At 40.6% G+C, this 17,397-nt stretch overlaps 2 protein-coding genes across 2 annotated transcripts in view; one reads left to right on the plus strand and one right to left on the minus strand.

The window, feature by feature from the left end:
* Positions 1-9,815: 9,815 nt before the first annotated feature.
* On the minus strand, positions 9,816-17,126 carry PSMG2 (proteasome (prosome, macropain) assembly chaperone 2). Its single transcript, XM_010297589.1, has 7 exons — positions 17,058-17,126; positions 15,318-15,489; positions 14,457-14,515; positions 13,349-13,467; positions 11,878-12,051; positions 10,541-10,661; positions 9,816-10,136 (listed from the first exon to the last, which is right to left on the minus strand). The coding sequence occupies exons 1-7, from the start codon at positions 17,124-17,126 to the stop codon at positions 10,044-10,046; spliced, it is 807 nt and encodes a 268-aa protein (XP_010295891.1). The 3' UTR covers positions 9,816-10,043.
* Positions 17,127-17,275: 149 nt separating this feature from the next.
* CEP76 (centrosomal protein 76kDa) overlaps positions 17,276-17,397 on the plus strand; it is a 16,592-nt gene continuing 16,470 nt past the window's right edge. Inside the window, 1 exon segment of the mRNA XM_010297590.1 lies at positions 17,276-17,338. Within this exon segment, the coding sequence (XP_010295892.1) occupies positions 17,276-17,338 (63 nt within the window).

Consider the following 17,397-nt stretch of genomic DNA (forward strand, 5'->3'; position numbering starts at 1 on the left):
AGGTGATTAAAAAGCCTGGCTAGCTTTAAGTATAATGAATGGTAACCAAATTATTTAGTTCACTGTTTGGCGTTATAGTTAAGCCCGAGACACTTGAGGACTGCATGAGAAACTAAATTAACGATGACAAATGAGGAAGTCTTCTGCATGGCCCAGTGGCTTAAGTCAGAGGATGAAATTTGCAAAGTTGACGTAACACACAGTAGTCTTCCTGGGCTTTTTTGGTTTCCCCCTGAGTTTTAGGTCAGCCTTTCATTTTTATGTATGAAAAATAAATGTGTTCAAAATTGTATCTCTGTCTGAGTCTTTATTTAAGTTGGAAGGATAAATACTTGGAAGAATTTTTTTCACGTGTCTTACCTGATCAAAGAAAGCTGCTTTATGAATCAGTGTAGTGATCTAGCTTCCCTTAGAAGCATTTTACTTGTAGTATCTTGTAAGTACCAAGGCCTTTTTCTGCATTCCTTGGAGCAGAGCCTTTACCTTCCCAAGGACAAAACATCCAGTGTTGGGATGTCTCCCTCACTACACGCAACCTTTGCCTAGAAACACGTACTCCCGTGCTGCTGTGCCAGGACTGACCTATAGAGCCGTGACAGGTGATGTCAGTGCTTGGAGGTGCAGCCTCCTGTAGTCCCACTAAGGCCCAAGGAGACTTCTGCAGGGCTTGTGGTTGCATGCGTGAGTACGTGGTTTTCTGGGCTCTCCAGCAAGCATCTGCCTTACGCTGTAGCATGGAAATACCTTCTAAAAAGGCAATGGCTTTCCCAGAGCGCTTGCTACAGGCAAATAGTAATTGGTAGTTGCCACAGGGAATGCATGAGCACCTGTTTGGTGTTTATAGTGAGTTGCAAACCCATTGTCTGTTCTTATTTATTCTATTTTTTTTTCTGTGCTGTATACTGAATCGGTGACTTTCTTTTGCGTTGTATGTCACAGGCCGAGACTGACTGACACCTAAGCCTTCGGGACTTGCGAATATTCTGCAGCTATAAACTGCAAATTATTGACATGCAAAGTGAGACATGAACCCCTCTTCGGGAACAAAAAGTGAGGTCTGTTAAGTACCAAGACGACCTCAGTTATCTGTTTACAGCGTAAACTGCATCAAGGGGATGAAGACCACCAGCAGCACGCTACTTTGCGAAACGAAATAATTTGCTGTCTTCTGTTTTTTATAATGCCTGTATTAATGTAGAGAGATGTCAAAGAAATAAATTAGGAAATATTTTGTTTTGTACTGCCATTCTTATTGTATTTTTATACCTTTTGGCAGCATTAAATATTTTTTTAAATTGACACTATGCTGTTGTGTGCACGTTATGTTAGGGAGAAACTGTTAAGAGCCTGTTTTGCGGAAAATGTTTTGCCTTAAGGTTTCCTGATAGCCTGTCTTAACTGCAAAATGGCAAAATTATTACAATGTGCATTCTGCAAATATTTTCATGAATGCTAGGTATTGTAGTTTGAGCTAAGAGAAACTCTTGCGCATTTCTTTTGTAATACATCACTAAGAATATTATTTTATTAACCTGACCAGTTGGTTCGATAATCCTTCTTATGTTTGCTATAAAATACGCACAAAATGTTCAGAGTCACTTTGTGAAGGGAAAGATGGGAAATCTGACCTCTGGCTGCCCACGGCCATATGTAATTAATGGTTGCGTAGGGCCAGGTGCAAAGCGCGCACAGTGAAGGGTGTCTTTAATTAAATGTGTTTGGGGTTTTCCCGTCACAGTGTGTTGTATGAATAATGTTTTACTCCACAGCTTCCGCCTCCTATCAGCGCTCTCCCTGACACAGTCTCAACAGCTGGATAAACTGGAATGCTGCTTAACGGAGTTCTTCTAATGGCCTCGATGGGGTGGGGTTTCCGGCCCTGTTACAGAGTGGATCAAAATTCTGCACTTGCTGATGTTCTCTGGCGGTTTCAGATTATTTCACAAAAACCCCTATATTCGCTATGACTGTCTAAACTAGTATGTGGTGGGGTTTTGTATGGAATTTGTACTCTTCATATTTTTGTAACACGTTTTTGTACAAATCATACAGTTGGTGAAAGGAAAGCATGGAAGAGGGGGGAATCTGGGACAATTAATGGTAATTTTGCTAAAATAAGCAGCAACCTGAAATCTGAACAGAACTTGGTTTTGAGGCTCATTCATGAAAGCATGTTCAGAGCTGTGTTTAACTTGAAGGTGAAGCCGAATCGGGAGTACTTAATGCTGTTACTTGAGTTAAATATGTGCTTTACGCCATCTTGAAGTAGTCTAAATTTAATTTCTTTAGATGATTAATATTGTCCCTAGCCTGTGTTGGAGGGGAAAACAACATCACAACTTGATTCAGCTTTCATTTTCAAGTTGGTGCTGCTGTGAGAGCGGGAGTGTTTATAATGAGGTCAAGGTCTGGCCGAAAAGCACTGCAATAAACCCTGTTGTTGCATATGGGAACAGAGCCTGTTTATACTGCTTCATGCCTCTTGGGTACGGCTCTTAGCCAGTTCTGTCTTTTACCTTCACCTACAATTCCTTTTTTCGTTACTTTTGTCTTCCAAATAAGACGACTTGTGACTTGCTTCATTATTTTACCTGCTGCTATCCCAGGTGACTACTGCATACACAGCTAACTTGTTTTATCTCGTGGCATGTAGAGGATTGAAGCTACTTTGGTCCTCGTCACACTTTCAAGTGACTCTTCTTGCTGATGTCCTTGCTTTTGGTTTTTAAATGGCTGCTGGACTAAATGTGGCGTCAGGCTAACTTCATCAACAGGCAAAGGGGATAAAGAGAAAGTAGTTCTAAACCCAGAGCTCTGTGGGCTCATGGGTTTTACTGACAGCTGCCGTGACAGCAGAAGTCTTGGCTCACTGGCCCAGGAACTTCTGAGCTGGGCACATGTTTTGCAAGGCCACAGTTCTTGACAAAAACTACTGGGAAAACTGTATTTTAAAAGGTGAAGGAAGAGGAGGGTCTGCCTTCTGGAAAAAGGACAATTGAGTGTCTAATTGCAGCCTTAACAGAAGTTAAGGAATGATAGACACAGATCTTCAAATGAAAAAGCCACGGTTTGCTAGCTGCCAGGGTTTGTTTGGGTTTTTTTACAGCTTCAAGAGAAAGGGTACAGAGGTACTTGGTTTTATTTCTGCTAGCCATATTATTAACACAAGGACAAAATGGTTACCTTGTTCCGCAGCAAGGTTTTGGTGTGTGAAACGGGAGGGGGAGAAGGTAGGCGCAGCAGTGGGGCTCCTGTCTGAGGGCAGACAGTGGAAGCAGGAGGAGCTCCAGGAGGAAAAGGCGCTGCTGCCCGCACAAAGCTGCCGCCTCCTCATCCCTAAAAAGACCAAAAGGTCCAAACAGCCACGCCGGGCATCTTTTTCCACAGGGAAGAGAAAAGCCTTGAGGTTCTCTCTTTGTGCAAGAGTAGGAACTCACAGTAATGAGTACTCCCCTTCTTCCTTCTCTGTGAGGGTTTTACTCTGCTGTTGCCCCTTGAGGTACTTGGCAGCTGTACCTTGTTTCAGAAAAATTTTGCGGGGCAAATGACACCACCTTCATGGCTTTTGTCTGGTCCTTCCTTCCCTCAGTAATTAATGTGTCCTCTTGCTATGCATATACCTCATAGCTTTTTAAAAGCTACAAGGAATCCGTTAGTGCTTAGCAATGCTCAGCTCCATCTTTTTTCTCCTCCGCTCCTAGGCGTGTTGTGCTGGTCACATGTACAAGGGGATTATCATCCTCGGTGAGTCTTTCACATTGGTCATTCTAGCTGGCATCTATTTGAATATAGATCATAAATTCAGAATCAGCACACGCAGGTCAGTGCACGGGACTAGAACGTAGCTAAATATACGTACCCGTTAGGTAGTGAATTAGGGATGGTAGGGGAGAGGGGAAGAAAAGGGAGGGAAAAAGTAAAGCCTGAGAGAGAATCTCGTCTCGGCACAGAGCCAGTCTTCCACCTCGCACACAGGTGGCTACCTCCGGTACTTGGACAAAGTTCCTATGGTGCAGGGCACCACCCGCCTCAGCAGAAGGATGGCAGCGACCTCAGGTTTCTGCCTGACAGACAATTACAGACCAATTCGTTTCGTCAAAGCAGCTTCTGTCACGCAGCAGCTGGCCTGTTCCTCACAGGTGGTGTGAATGAAGACAAAAGCGAGCATGCTCATTTCTCCCCTCTGCCTCACAGCAGTCTGTGCCCTTGCCTCAGCTTTTTAAATATGGTTACTTTTTCCAGCTACTTTTAGGCATACCAGACTTGCTGTGTGCTGGAGCTTTTTGTCTGCGTTCCCTGACTGCATCCTTGTTTTGACTCACCAGCTCATTAGTCTGGATACCTATGTAAATTCCTAAAAATACAAAAATATTTTGGTTAATTCTCACTTTCCAATCCTAGAACTGCACCATCTCACATCCATGACCTGCCATCACCTTCCAGTGGTTTCTCCACTGTTGTCCCCCTCTCAGTTACGTCGCTTGAACTCACTGCTGTTCAAATGCCTTCCAGTCTCCCCAGTTTGGAACAATACAGGCTTCTCTCCCCCCCGACTCCCCCAAGTACACCTTACACGGAATCCTTTTCCTGCCCTTTTCTGTTAGCAACACCAGCTGCATTGGCATTCTGCTTGAAGAGGAACCCAAAAGGAATTGCCACCAGTTCTGAAAGCTCATTACTGCTTCCTGACCTTTTCTTGTACTTCCCATTTGGCTCCATGCCAAGTTTCTGATTAAAAAAAATAAGCTCTGTTGCGCTTTTTTTTTTTTTGCTTACAGCACTTGTGTATTTTTATGTCTATAGAACATGTTTCTATCTCACAACTTGCTCTATTAATCACTTTTTAAACTCCAAGAAACTGCTTGCAATTGTGTTACTTTGAAAGTGCCTCTGATTGTGGCAAAGTTGATGCCCGAAAGCAGCAGTCTAGCCGCTGTTGTGAGGGTTTTGGGTACGTGCTTCGTAGTTGTTGCAACATCAGATCGTAGATTCAGATCCTGATTTTTATTTTTTATATAATGAGCACCACTCTGGGGAATCTTACCATTTGTTGTGCCACAGGTTTTATTTTTTTCCCAACAATGCGTTAAAAAAAAAAAAGTCTGTGGCCTGTCTGGAACAGGCAAGGCTTCATCCTTACTATCAGTAAGTAGTGTTATTATTATTATTGGTGATCGACTGTGTACTGCTCCTTCCTAATTTGAGGATAGAGCCACAGAATCATTTACACAACCATGAATCTTTGCTAAAGGTAAGTCAAGGTATCTTGCCGGTTAAAACCACCAGTCCAACAACCAAAGGTAACTGCCCTATGTGCAACCTCCTAGCTGGGGGATGCAGTAGGTCAACTCACCCTTGTTCTGAGGATCTGTGCATGCCGGAAGGAGAGACTACAGCATGAGTGTAATGCCAAAATTGGACAAACTCAGGAGATGAGAAGGCTGATGCAATTCTGAGCACAGAGTCCATCATAACTTCAGTGAGTGTAGAGAATTTTAGAAGAGCTCCTAAGAACTTTACGCCTATTAACTGCTTGCAAATACTAGATTTCATGCCTCATACTTCTTGTTAATAGCTGAAAAGAGATGCCAGTAGTGGAAAACTGCTCATGACCAGCATGGATAGAAAGGGCAGTCAGTCCAATGAATAAGAGCAGAGAATAAAACCAACAAATCTTAATATAATTTTGTATTTTCCATTGCCTGCCTTTCTCATAAATTTCTTGCAAGGTTTAGATGAAAAGGGTAAGAAGCTGTTAAAGAATATCTTCAGTGAAAGGGGGCAGGGAAGCTACCCTAGCCACTGCTAGTTAACTACACAATGGCGCTTTTAAGGTTAAAATACGTTCAAGTGCTACTTGCTCCTTCCTTAGGCATCTTGCCATTATAATTAGCTTACCTGATGCCTTCACAGGAGATGTATTCGCCCAGTTAGTGCCCAAACAGATATTCTTCAGATGTGCAACCACAGAAGGAACAGCAGGTGGTAGGGCAGCACCTTCTCCGAAACCAGCGTCTCGGTCTCAGTTCCCCTCAACCTCCAGAGCAGGCCATTGGGGCAGCCTCCGGCCACCTGCCTGCCCGGCCTGTGTCACACAAACCCTAAGGGACTAACAGGGTATACACTCGTAGAGTGTTCAGGAATCTTGGTTGGCTTCCACTCTTAAGACGTTTGAAACATGAGTACTGGTTTAGCCAAAATGGCACCAATAAAAATTACTATGTCTAAGCTACTTGAGAGAAGATTTTCCTGAGAAATGGCACCTTTATCTGTAATCAGTAGAAGAAGGAAAGAAAAAACTCAGAAAAATTCTGAATGCTTACTTGCTGTTGCTCCAGAATCCTTGGTTTTCCTGTTTTTTTAACCCTGCTTCTCCTTGTTCCAAGCCACACTAGTTTTGATTGAAATTTAATCTATTGTCACAGTTGCTTTAATTTTGATTAATAAAGTTTTGCAGTTAGATACCTTCTGAACTGTAGCTTCCCAAACACCACCAGGCATACATCAGACTGCGTCCTGATTAATACAACCAATTAAGACAAATTTTTCCTACCTGATTAACTTTCTGTGGATGCCCAAGCAACACTGCTTATTGCCCAAATAAGGTCTTACCCTTCAGATTTTTTTAATTTGCCATTTAACAGAAGTTGACTTCAGTATTTCAAGGGGTTTTTTTGTAGCTTGTATATTTTAGATCTGCACAATATATTCTGGATCTTGAACAAAGTTGGCATTGCCTGTGTGTCATAAGTTATTTAAACACCAAGGCTTTATACAAATGAACTCCTTACAATGCAACACACGTACTCCACAACTCGTTTGTGGTGCTGAGCATCATATAGAACACCAGGTTGCAGATGGCAGAGATACATTTAACAAGTTTACTGCAGTGCGGTTGAAGTTCGCACGTGTTAGAGTAACGGCACTTGTGAAAAGGCCTAAATAAAGCAGTTAGTTTGATTGCAAAGGGACTCAATAGTTGAACAGTGCCAACTAAATAAACCACAGAATCATTAAGGTTGGAAAAGACCTTTAAGATCATCAAGTCCAACCGTCAACCCAACACCACCATGCCCACTAAACCATGTCCCAAAGTACCACGTCTACACATTTTTTGAACACTTCCAGTGATCGTGACTCCACCACCTGATGTAAACAGCCATCTCCATCACGGTGCTTTGCTCAGCAATTCCAACAGAACTCCACAAGTTAAATATTCTGCCCCCTTTAAAAACCACCACTCTGTGTAGCAGCTGTCAGTTCAAGTACTCTTCTTACCCACACCCACCCACTCTTCTAAAATAACAGAGTCTATGTTCCAGGATGAGTAAGGATAAACTGCTAGGCCATTCTTTCTTGACCTATTCTCTAGTAGGTCAGCAAAGCCCCCACTCAAACTAAACACGGTCCTTAAGACCATGCAAAGGTGTCAATGCATGGAAGGGAGAATTGAGTGTCTCCTACAGCTTCATTCTAAGGTCAGCTTCTGATTTTCCTGGTAAATCTGATACATCCTGCTGGCTTTCAGGTCTAAAGCCCAAACCAGGACCTCATGATCAGCTTCAACTTCTGCCTTCTTAGAAGGTCAGATTCTAATCAAGGAAAATGAGTACTCTGTTCCCAATTCAACAGCGCATAAGAACAAGCAAGTAGTTCTGGTGATTTACACAGGCCTATGAGCTGAAAGTTAACAAGTATTCTAAGTATTTACTGCTTCAAGGCAAAAGTTTTCAACCAGCTTAGCAGATTCAGCTTTCCAAACTAACATACAGCAGCAAATCACACTCTTGTAACAGTTACCAAATCCCTCTCTGCTCACTACTCTCCAGTCACAGGTGATGTATTTCATGCACAGAGAATCTGAGAATTCACCACAATGAGGAATGATATCAGAATAATATTTAGGTCATGAGTCCTTTCCTAAAAAATGCAGAATTTGAATAAACAGTATTTGCAAGAATGAAGTATCAGCATGACAGGATCTACATGAAAGCAGGATGCAAATGGTTTAGCCTTCCACTTGCCTATAGAAACTCAAGTTTCCTGTAAAACAATGACAAGACCATGAGCCAAAATAAATGTTTAAGCTCAGACTAATGTAATCTTTTCGGTCATGTTATTTGGTTCAACTTCTGCTTGGACACAGTGGTGCTGGGTTGATGATCTTAAAGGTCTTTTCCAACCTTAATGATTCTGTGATTGCAGCCCACATACCAATTGTATGCAAGTTGCCTTTTCTTCAGGTAAGTTTCTTTTGATTCACAACCACAGGCACATCAGTCATTCCTGAACACTTTAAATCTATTCATAGCTCATTTTTTACACCATAAAACATGGCATCTTCATGAAATGTGGCATATTTGTGCATAACTACTGTAAAAGCATATCAATATGAGCAAAGAATTACTTCACATTTCTAGCATGGTATTCAGTGTTAAAAAGCATTGGTGTTAATACAATTCAAACCTTTAAAAAAAAAAAACCACAAACAAAACACAGAAACCCACTGCAGATGTAATTAAGTCATCAAGAAGTCTTTCCAGTTTTCCTAATGCCAGCAGCAGTTAGTTCGTGCTCCTGTTGTTCTACACATATCTAGGTTTGTGACTGACTCAAATACAGTATTTAACTTGGGACTGCCTACGTTTTAAGACATTATTTGAAGGCATTTGGACATACAATTAGATGAAGCATTTGCTCCACATACCAATTCTCCAAGGTTCAGTTTGCCCTGCATTATCTGCTTCTGCAAAGCAGACTTATGATGGGGAAACACTTATTGTTTTGTGGAAAAAGAACAGTAACTGAATATTAATTCAGATATTAGTCCTCTGTGACAGGCATTCACTATGACTGTCACCTCACAAACTTTCAAAAACCTGAAAAAGATGAATGATACCACATCCTGCGAGTGATCAGTGAATGTCACTGATCAGTTCGACTAAACTGCTCTTTACCGACAGGCACACGTTTTCAAGCAAAGCTGACTACAGCATCTTATGCCTACACCTTTAATAGATCTCTTCAGGACTGCTCCTCTTCCTTTCCTCATCATTCCTACTACTGGTATGACAGTACCACATTAAAAAAAACCATAGCATCTATTTAGCAGATTAAATATTTAAAATTCTAGCCTGTACATATGTTATGCCTATTAATTCATAAACTGTAACTAAGAAATTCTAGATTTAAACTTACTTTTAAATAAGCTCATGTGACCAGGCACTTCCAAAAGATCAAAACTGAACATGTAACTTAGTAACATGACAAGTACCATTACAAACATTAAACACATAATTATTCATGACACAACTACTGTCTCAGGCTAAGCTTATAACATATACAGATACCAGACTGCCTGCCATTGCCAGGGCAATGTTTTAATTCCTTTATATTTCAGAGCACTGTATTCATCCTCAAATTAGTCTAAGAAGGCTCATCTCCCTAGAAAACTTCAGTTTTAGCATCTCCACAGCCCTTGAAAGCGGAATGGAAATTATACAGTAGAAGTAGACCAGAACAGATAGACCAGGCTGCTATATCACTTGCAGTCTCCCAAGCAGAAGCTACCACAACAGCACTGGGAAAAGCAGGCAGAACTAGTCACTTCTGAGCTTCACTTACATCACCAGGAAGGTTCTGAAAAAAAGCTAAGACCCACAGTTGACACAGAAGAGTAGAGTTTTATCTTCCTAAGAAAATCTATGCCCGCACATCAATCTCAAGTTCTCAGCTACATTAAGCTTCTCCATAGCAATAACACTTAACCAAAGAAAAAGTTTTTTTTAAAAAATATTTTATTAGTGGGGGAGGGAAATCAAAGTTATTCAATAAACAACTGTACAAAACATATTTCTTTGGTCAATTTGTGAAAGTTACCTTAGTTTCTGTAGCTACCCACATGCGTGAAAGGAATTTTTCTTAAATAAAGAATTTATGTACACAACAAATGAAGCTGCTGTTGCTTGGCAATTACTACATCATCACCTTCTCAAGGGATGTTTGAGGCTGCACCTATGACTTACAGAAGAATTCAAAACTGATCAGAAGAGTGCAGGTGGAAGACCGTTGCCAAAGAGTAAGCGCCAAGAACTTGGTATTTTCCATTGTGACGAACTATCTGTGGAATTGTTGGTCTGCAACAAAAACATAGTAATTCTTTAAGTTTTAAATAATAATGATGTAATTCTACCTCTGGCACATCTATTAAAATAACGGCAGCAATTCAATTGTCAATATCATCATGAGTTGCTTTAGAGAAGAGTACCAGAAGATCAAACCTTTACGCAATTTTCCCCTACACCTGTCAAGCAAAGGGACTGGGGTTTACAGGTGGGGAAATTCCCAGTGAGATTTTAATCAAAATACATCTCTAATTTGACACATCCTTGATCACCAAGGACCAAAACCAACACAACCCATACATTTTTAACTTTTCTAAAATTCAGATGAGTAACATTTTAATGTTCTGGATTGAAGAAAAATGAAAATAGCAGATATAAAATACAAAAGCAAGAACTCTAGATCAAACAGCACCTACTTCGCTTTTAATTAGCTGGAGCCATTCATTAAGGTAGTTAACAAGAGCAAATGCATCAGGGATGTTGTCCCCTTCTGAGCAGAATTTGAGAAGAACTGCCATTTGGATTCCTTTTGAACAGCTGCAACAAAAATGAGCAGGCATTTCTATTTCTTTTCTAAATCCAGATATATTTTATTTAGGTATTAAGAGCAACAACAGTCTACCCCAAAACCCAACAAAAAGTAAAAATGTATGCATATGTGTAGATACCTGCCCCCCTCCAGACTTGCTTGCTTGCATTTTCACACTTCATGTTCTTTTTCTTAGTCTTGAATTTTGTTTTTGCTTTGTGAGGCAGGAATCCTAGGTTATGGAAGAGTTACTCCCAGCCTCTTTTACATACTCAGTTTGCATTTTTGTGCTGCTGGGGCATTTATACAGATCCTTTGATACTATCACTCCTTATCTTTCTATGTACTTCAAACAGCAGTTTTGCAGGCTACATATCACTACTTTACTCAGAAGATTCCCATTTTTTCATTTACACATTAAGATTGTTACTATTTTATATTTTTCAAAAGTCCTGGGAGGTCTTGTCTTTTGCATTTGTACATTGTTTCCATACTGAAGTATGCTGTACTGCAGTACAAAGGTGAGCATGATATTAGTAACTCTCCTGCTCTTGGATGGAAACAGTTTGGACAGGTGTCAAAAATGATAGCTAAAAAAAAAAATAAAACTTAATTTTCCACCTGACACAAAAAAAACACCTTTTTACAGTTTTACCATAATGAGTGAGTATTACTACCCAAAATTTGAAACTCAAGACATGCTTTTGGCACAACTTCTGATACACACACCTTTTAACAAAAAACCCACACCTGTTTGCTGGCCCTGAAATCTTAACTCATTCTTAGTGCTCCGAATTTTTTTTTTTCCTATAACTGATGATGGAACTCTCTGTCATGGGAGACAGTTTTAGTTAAAGCATCACAGGTACAGAAATTTTACTATTTACAAATTGTGGCTTGCATAAAATCAGAGACCAGATTAATCACAATCTTAACTGTAAAGGCTTTATTATTTTCCTTTAGCCCATTCACTTATATTTTTATCGTATTTTAACTTTATGGTGCGGAAATCCCTGGGGTTTTTTCCTCTTAATTATGGGCTTGATCTGGAAAAAGTTCTACTTCTATAAAACCCTTGTCTAGGAAATGAGGGACTTTATAGTCCCTATATACCTATATATACCTATATGTTATAGGTAACATAGCAGTTTAAGAGGTAATTTTACCTATATATTAAAAAAAAGACTTCTGATATCTTTCTGTGTTTATTTTTAGGCAACTCACCCCTCAGTAAACAATAGTTTTGTGATGCCACCCCCCGGGATATGTAGAACTTTTTCTGTATCGTTTATTCCAGGGTAAGCTGCTACTTTTTCCATTTCTTTCCAGTTTAGTTTCTGCATAAGGCCTCCAACTGCTTTCTCAAGGTCAGGCGTAACTAGGTAACGTAGCGGTGTCCTAGGAACAAATCAAGAATACATTCAGTCTGACAATAAAGATGTTATTACTTGTGACAGAAAGAAGCTGCAAGCATTGAGGACCTTACACCTGCGATGAAGAATTGCACTGACAGTCTCTTCCTCCTCAAATCAAAGTTAAAAAGTAGTCTGTGGCTTCAAAATAGTACAAACTACTCAACTTTCTGCCACAAAAAGAACTAAGGTACCTTCTTTTTAGGGGCTCAAATAACTGGCACGTACCAGATACATAAGCACATAAACAGGAGAACTGCTAATGGTTGTTAAAATGATTTACAAATAAAATGTGCTTTTTCTTCCTTCAGATAGGAGGTGATTAAATTAAAGTTAGTTAGGGTAAACTTGGACTTCACTGTGATACAGTATTTTTAATAAGCTCGCGCTACAAATATCTGCAGACTTCAGTCAAGTCTAAATGTTTTCTGACTGCACTACCCTCACTCTTCAGTGACCCTGCTACCAGAGAGTTATTCTGTGGTGCTGGGGGAAGGAGGGAGTGTTAAATCACCACAACTTGTAACTCAGACTGCATCGGATAACTATCGGTCCCTCTCATTTCATTCCACGTTAGCTGGCCATTCTGCAACTGGATGCAAATATCACCGGCAACTCTACCTGGGATGTGCATGGACCTAAATGTCCTTTAAGGCCCTACACATTTATATAGCTGGAGGATGACAATTGGTCTTTTGCAAAAATACTGATTTCTGTTTGTTTTTGTCAATCATCGATTATTATGTCCTCAATCAGCGAGTAATGCTTGTTTTTTCCAGGGCTAATATCTAACAAAAAAACATATAGTCTGAACTTTGCAGTTGCCTCCCAACAAATAAGAATTGATAACTTCCTGTAAAAAAGAATGACAACTTACCATATTAAAGAAAAACTTCAAAATGCAGAATAATGAAGAAGAGGTAAGAAACTAACCAATATTCTTATTAACTGTTAGAAATCTAGTCTGTGACCTGTATGTTAGCAGCTAACCCCTGACACTGCTTGCAGTCACAAGAAATTAAGAAGTTAAAACTAAGGCTTTGTTGCCTGACAGTGCAGGCCAAATGCAATTTACTTACAGCTTATTATTTGCTTGGTGCTTTCAAAAATATTCAGAGACTAATCCTGTGTAACATAATACTTAATATACTATTAAAACATTTTATGACCTATGTACACAGCAAAGCACAAGAACCCTGCCAAAAGTACTCAGTAGGGGGAAATATGTCAGTTTGTCAAAAAGAACAGAAAGTTAATTAGGTCTTTTAGTGACGCAAACTTACCCAAGAAGTTGTTCATCATCGCGCTGGTATGCATGGCTGCTAGACAGAAGAACGACTCTGGCACATTTGCTGCTTTTCACCCAAGATAGCAGCGTTTGACAGAACGGCCTGTACTTGTTCTTTATACAAAGACAGAGGAAAAAAGTGAAAAATACAGTGTCCCTTAAAAAAAGCCAAAAGCCAACAATACTAGGTTTACCAGTGATGTGCATTTTAATTCATATCCATTTAGTCTTCAGATACATTTTTAAAAAGCAGAGGACTGCTCTGGTTGTTTACTTAACGAAAGCTACACATATAACGATAAAAATTATCACTAAGACCATGTTAACAACAGCAGTATCACCTGTTTTGTGTGCCATTAATACCAATGGAAAACGCCTTGGAGTGAGACGGGATGGCAGGATCACACAGTATGTTTCCAACACTTCAAACTGCTGCAAACTACAGCACAATTTTTTTTCTGGTGTGGTATTCTGCTTATTTTAAATTACAGACACTGTCCAGTTAATGAGTAATTCTAAATTATTCTTTTTTTTTTTTTAACATAATGAATGCAGTTTAAGTGAATATAGAACACTATGAAATAATTAAATTGGAGTGACACAAAAAATTAAGCTACGGTGATAAAAGACAAACACATAAAGACAGTAAGCGTTAAGAAAAAAAAAAGGACAAAACCCAGACAATTTTGAGTTATTAACAGCCTTGAAAACAAAGGAAAACCCTTGAAAACAAAGGACATATTTACACTAAGATCTACAAACATAGGTGGGTTGTTCTGAGGCGTTGAAAAACCAAACAAAACCTCAACTCTCAATGAATGCAGAAGTCAGTTTTTGTTAGCTAAAAGTGTATCAACTGCAGAAGGTGTTAGAGCACAAAGTAGAAAATTATTTTGTTCTTTTTCAGTCTGGTTTTTTTTTTTGAAACAAGATGTTTTATAATGTGGCATAGTTCTGCTACTTTTGCTTATTTAGTCTTAAAATCTACCTAGGCCACTTAAACTATTTGCCAGCAAAACTATTCAAACTGAATAGTGAGGTAACATGAATGAACAGGGTAACATCAATGAACATATTGAGGTAACATCAATGAACATACATACCTTTATAAAAGGTGATCTGATCTGCAGAACTACAAGTTTCTTTGAAGGTAATGAATACACTACAAGAAGAAATAATTATGTTTTATAAGAAGAAATCAAGAAAGAGATCTGAGTTTAGAAGTATCCATATTTGTCCCATTTACAAACCCCAGGATAGTGAACCTTTCAGCTATCAATTCATATGGGAAAGCCTGACAATACCCGCAGCGTTAAAACTACATATTTTTGTGCATTGTCTTCACTGGACTTAATTTCACTTGTCATAAATTCAAAGGATTAAACTAAGAAAAACAGACGAAGATCTGCCTCCTGTAATGATTCAGATAATCGCTTTATGTAGCTTTGCAAAGATTGACAGATTATTCTGAGATACCCATGATTTAAGAGGGAAAAAAGAGATTAAATGCAATGATCAATATATGGAAAAAAACCCTAAGAATTTGAAAGGGGAAGAGGGAGAAACACCACACAGGGAAAAAGGCAAACATAGGTGGGAAGGAAGAAGAGGAGAAATATCCTACTACACCAGAAATTCAGCTTGTGTTCCAGCAGTTTACTGTTAAGTATGTGCATACTTCATGCTGCTTTGGATTACAACTGCAGAGAGTTTTGGCTGCACTGTAATATGGTTGAAATTCAACATTTCTTATTGGTTCCATATGTCAAATTGGTTGTCCAAAATAACAAGAGTAAGTTTCCTCTGTGAAGTGTAAATACATTCTTATCTGTAAGTTACTAAGTTGTTATTATTAACTTTAGTTTAAACATTGTTCACATAAGCAAAACATAACAACAACAAAGTAAATTTAACATTCTTGCACCTTATGCAGCTTGCAAATATCTTCAGCATTCAATACCTACCTTCGGCATTTATACTCAGCTCCCTTGAGTTTTCTTCTGCTGTTGCATATGGATTATTTCCAACCATTGGTACCAGACAATCAGTGTAGAAGTAACCAACTTTACTCATGTTGAGTGTGGAAATCACTAGATCTACTGCCAGTTGACCGACATTTCCCACCGACACTGCTGGCTGAAGTAACAGAAGTTATTGATTCACAGTGTGTTTTAGGGACAATACAATATGCTCCTCAAATAGTGAAAGTTTAAATTACTTCAGTTCTGGTCAAACATGATTTCTAAAAGCGGCTGCTCATTCTCTGAAAATTTCTGAACAGATTATTAATGCAGGCTTTGGTCCTTGTCCCACAAACACATCCTGACCACTTCTGAGAATAATCCTGTCTCATTGTAAACTTAAATGAAGGCTTGGAAACTTGTCTCCTCCCTCTCTTTTTTTGGATACAGTGGAGACAAAAGTCACCTAAATGACTAATGCAGAGACTGGCAGGCCTCAAGTGACACCTAATGGTAATGTTGATATTACATATTAAACCTATAAATCTCAGCTTGACTTCTATAAAAGAGTATATTGGTTTTCATCTTTTAAGGACGAAGATGCTAAGGGTCATTTTGGCTTCACTTCCTCCATGCCATGGGTTATCACCAATTAGGGCAGATAATGACTTAATCTAACAGCACAGAAAGAGTAATTCAAGAGATTGTCTTCCAGTATCAGTTTCTGTAGAAGGACGCAATGATACAATTTTCGGTTGCTTCCCTCTGGTGTATAAGCAAGTCCGTATTTATGAATTGCTGTTGCCACCAATTGCGGAAACACCGAATTTGATGCCGGTAAGCCCACGGTGAAAGAGGCCGTAACAGCACTTACAGGCTGTCATTAAAAACTGGCTGGAATTCAACAACCTGTTCCTTCCAGACAAAGACAGCGTGACCTACTTCCGGTGCCGAGTCAGCTGAGCGGGGATGACTTCCGGTGCCGAGTCACCCCCAGCTGAGCAGCCCTCCGCGAGAGCTGGTTAAGGTTGCCTTTAACTAACACAGGCAAGGGACCCACTAGGAGGTCGATTACCTCAAATTGATTTTATACCATGTATGAAAAGGATTAAAACGCTTCCTAAACCAATGCTGATCCGAATTTAAATATAGGACAAATGAGGATTTTTTTCCATTAAAAACACGTATATATAGCACTGAAATAAAAAATAGCCTTTTATTCCAGTGCCAACCCACAGATACTGCAAATTTCGTAAGACAACAAACGGCATTTTAATCTTGGAGCGAAAGCAACACAGCTATTGCTCAGCACACAACACTTAGCTTGACAAGAGCAGAAAACGGAGGGCTGACAAAGGAGGAATTGACGGAAACGAAAGAGACCGCATGAAGCTCTTACTGGAAACAGCTCTGGAAGGGACCCCTGCAAATCCCCCCTTTTACCCGGCAAAACGCCCGATATGCCCACGGGCACTGCAACCGCCTGCCCAGCGCCTCTCCGCTCTCCCACCCAGGGACGAGCCCCGGGCGGGGGGTGAGAGAGAGACCAAAGCGTCCCGGCCCTCCTGCCCTACAGGCGCGAGCGAACCAGGGAGAAAAGCCCCGGGCCCACACCCCACATCCCCACATACCGAAACCCTCAGCGCCCAGGCCCCGGCCGCCCGCCCGCTCCGGGTGCCCCGTTTCGGGGCAGTGCCCCTCAAGCCCAACGACAGCGGGGTTGGAAGCAGGAGCGCGACTTACCACGAGCAGAGTGAAGCCTTTAAATTCGGAGCTGGCGGAGGCCCCACCACGGTCGCAAGGAACAAACATGCCGAGCGGGGAAAGGAAAGCAGGAACAACCACAGCGCCTTCTCCCCGCAGCGGGACAGGAAGGGACGGGGCGTAACGGCCGTTGGAAAGGCCGTTGGGGGCGGGGCCTCGCCCGCGGCGGACGGCGGTCCCCCTCCTGCGCTGCAGCCATGTCGTTGCCACCGGAGAAAGCGTCTGAGCTGAAGCAGATCATCCACCAGCAGCTGATAAAGGTAGAGCAGCGGAGCGAGTTCTCCTGCCAGTGGAAGCCCCGGGGGGGGCTGGGGTTTGG

This window comes from Phaethon lepturus, unplaced genomic scaffold (genome assembly GCF_000687285.1).
Source record: "Phaethon lepturus isolate BGI_N335 unplaced genomic scaffold, ASM68728v1 scaffold3692, whole genome shotgun sequence".
Lineage (NCBI taxonomy): Eukaryota > Metazoa > Chordata > Aves > Phaethontiformes > Phaethontidae > Phaethon > Phaethon lepturus.

Coding starts and splice junctions, on each gene's coding strand:
- PSMG2 (XM_010297589.1), bottom strand. CDS start 17,126: ATGTTTGTTCCTTGCGACCGTGGTGGGGCCTCCGCCAGCTCCGAATTT. Junction 15,490..17,057: donor AAGGCTTCACTCTGCTCGTG/GTAAGTCGCGCT, acceptor CTGTTACTTCAG/CCAGCAGTGTCGGTGGGAAA. Junction 12,052..13,348: donor GATGATGAACAACTTCTTGG/GTAAGTTTGCGT, acceptor ATTTGTTCCTAG/GACACCGCTACGTTACCTAG.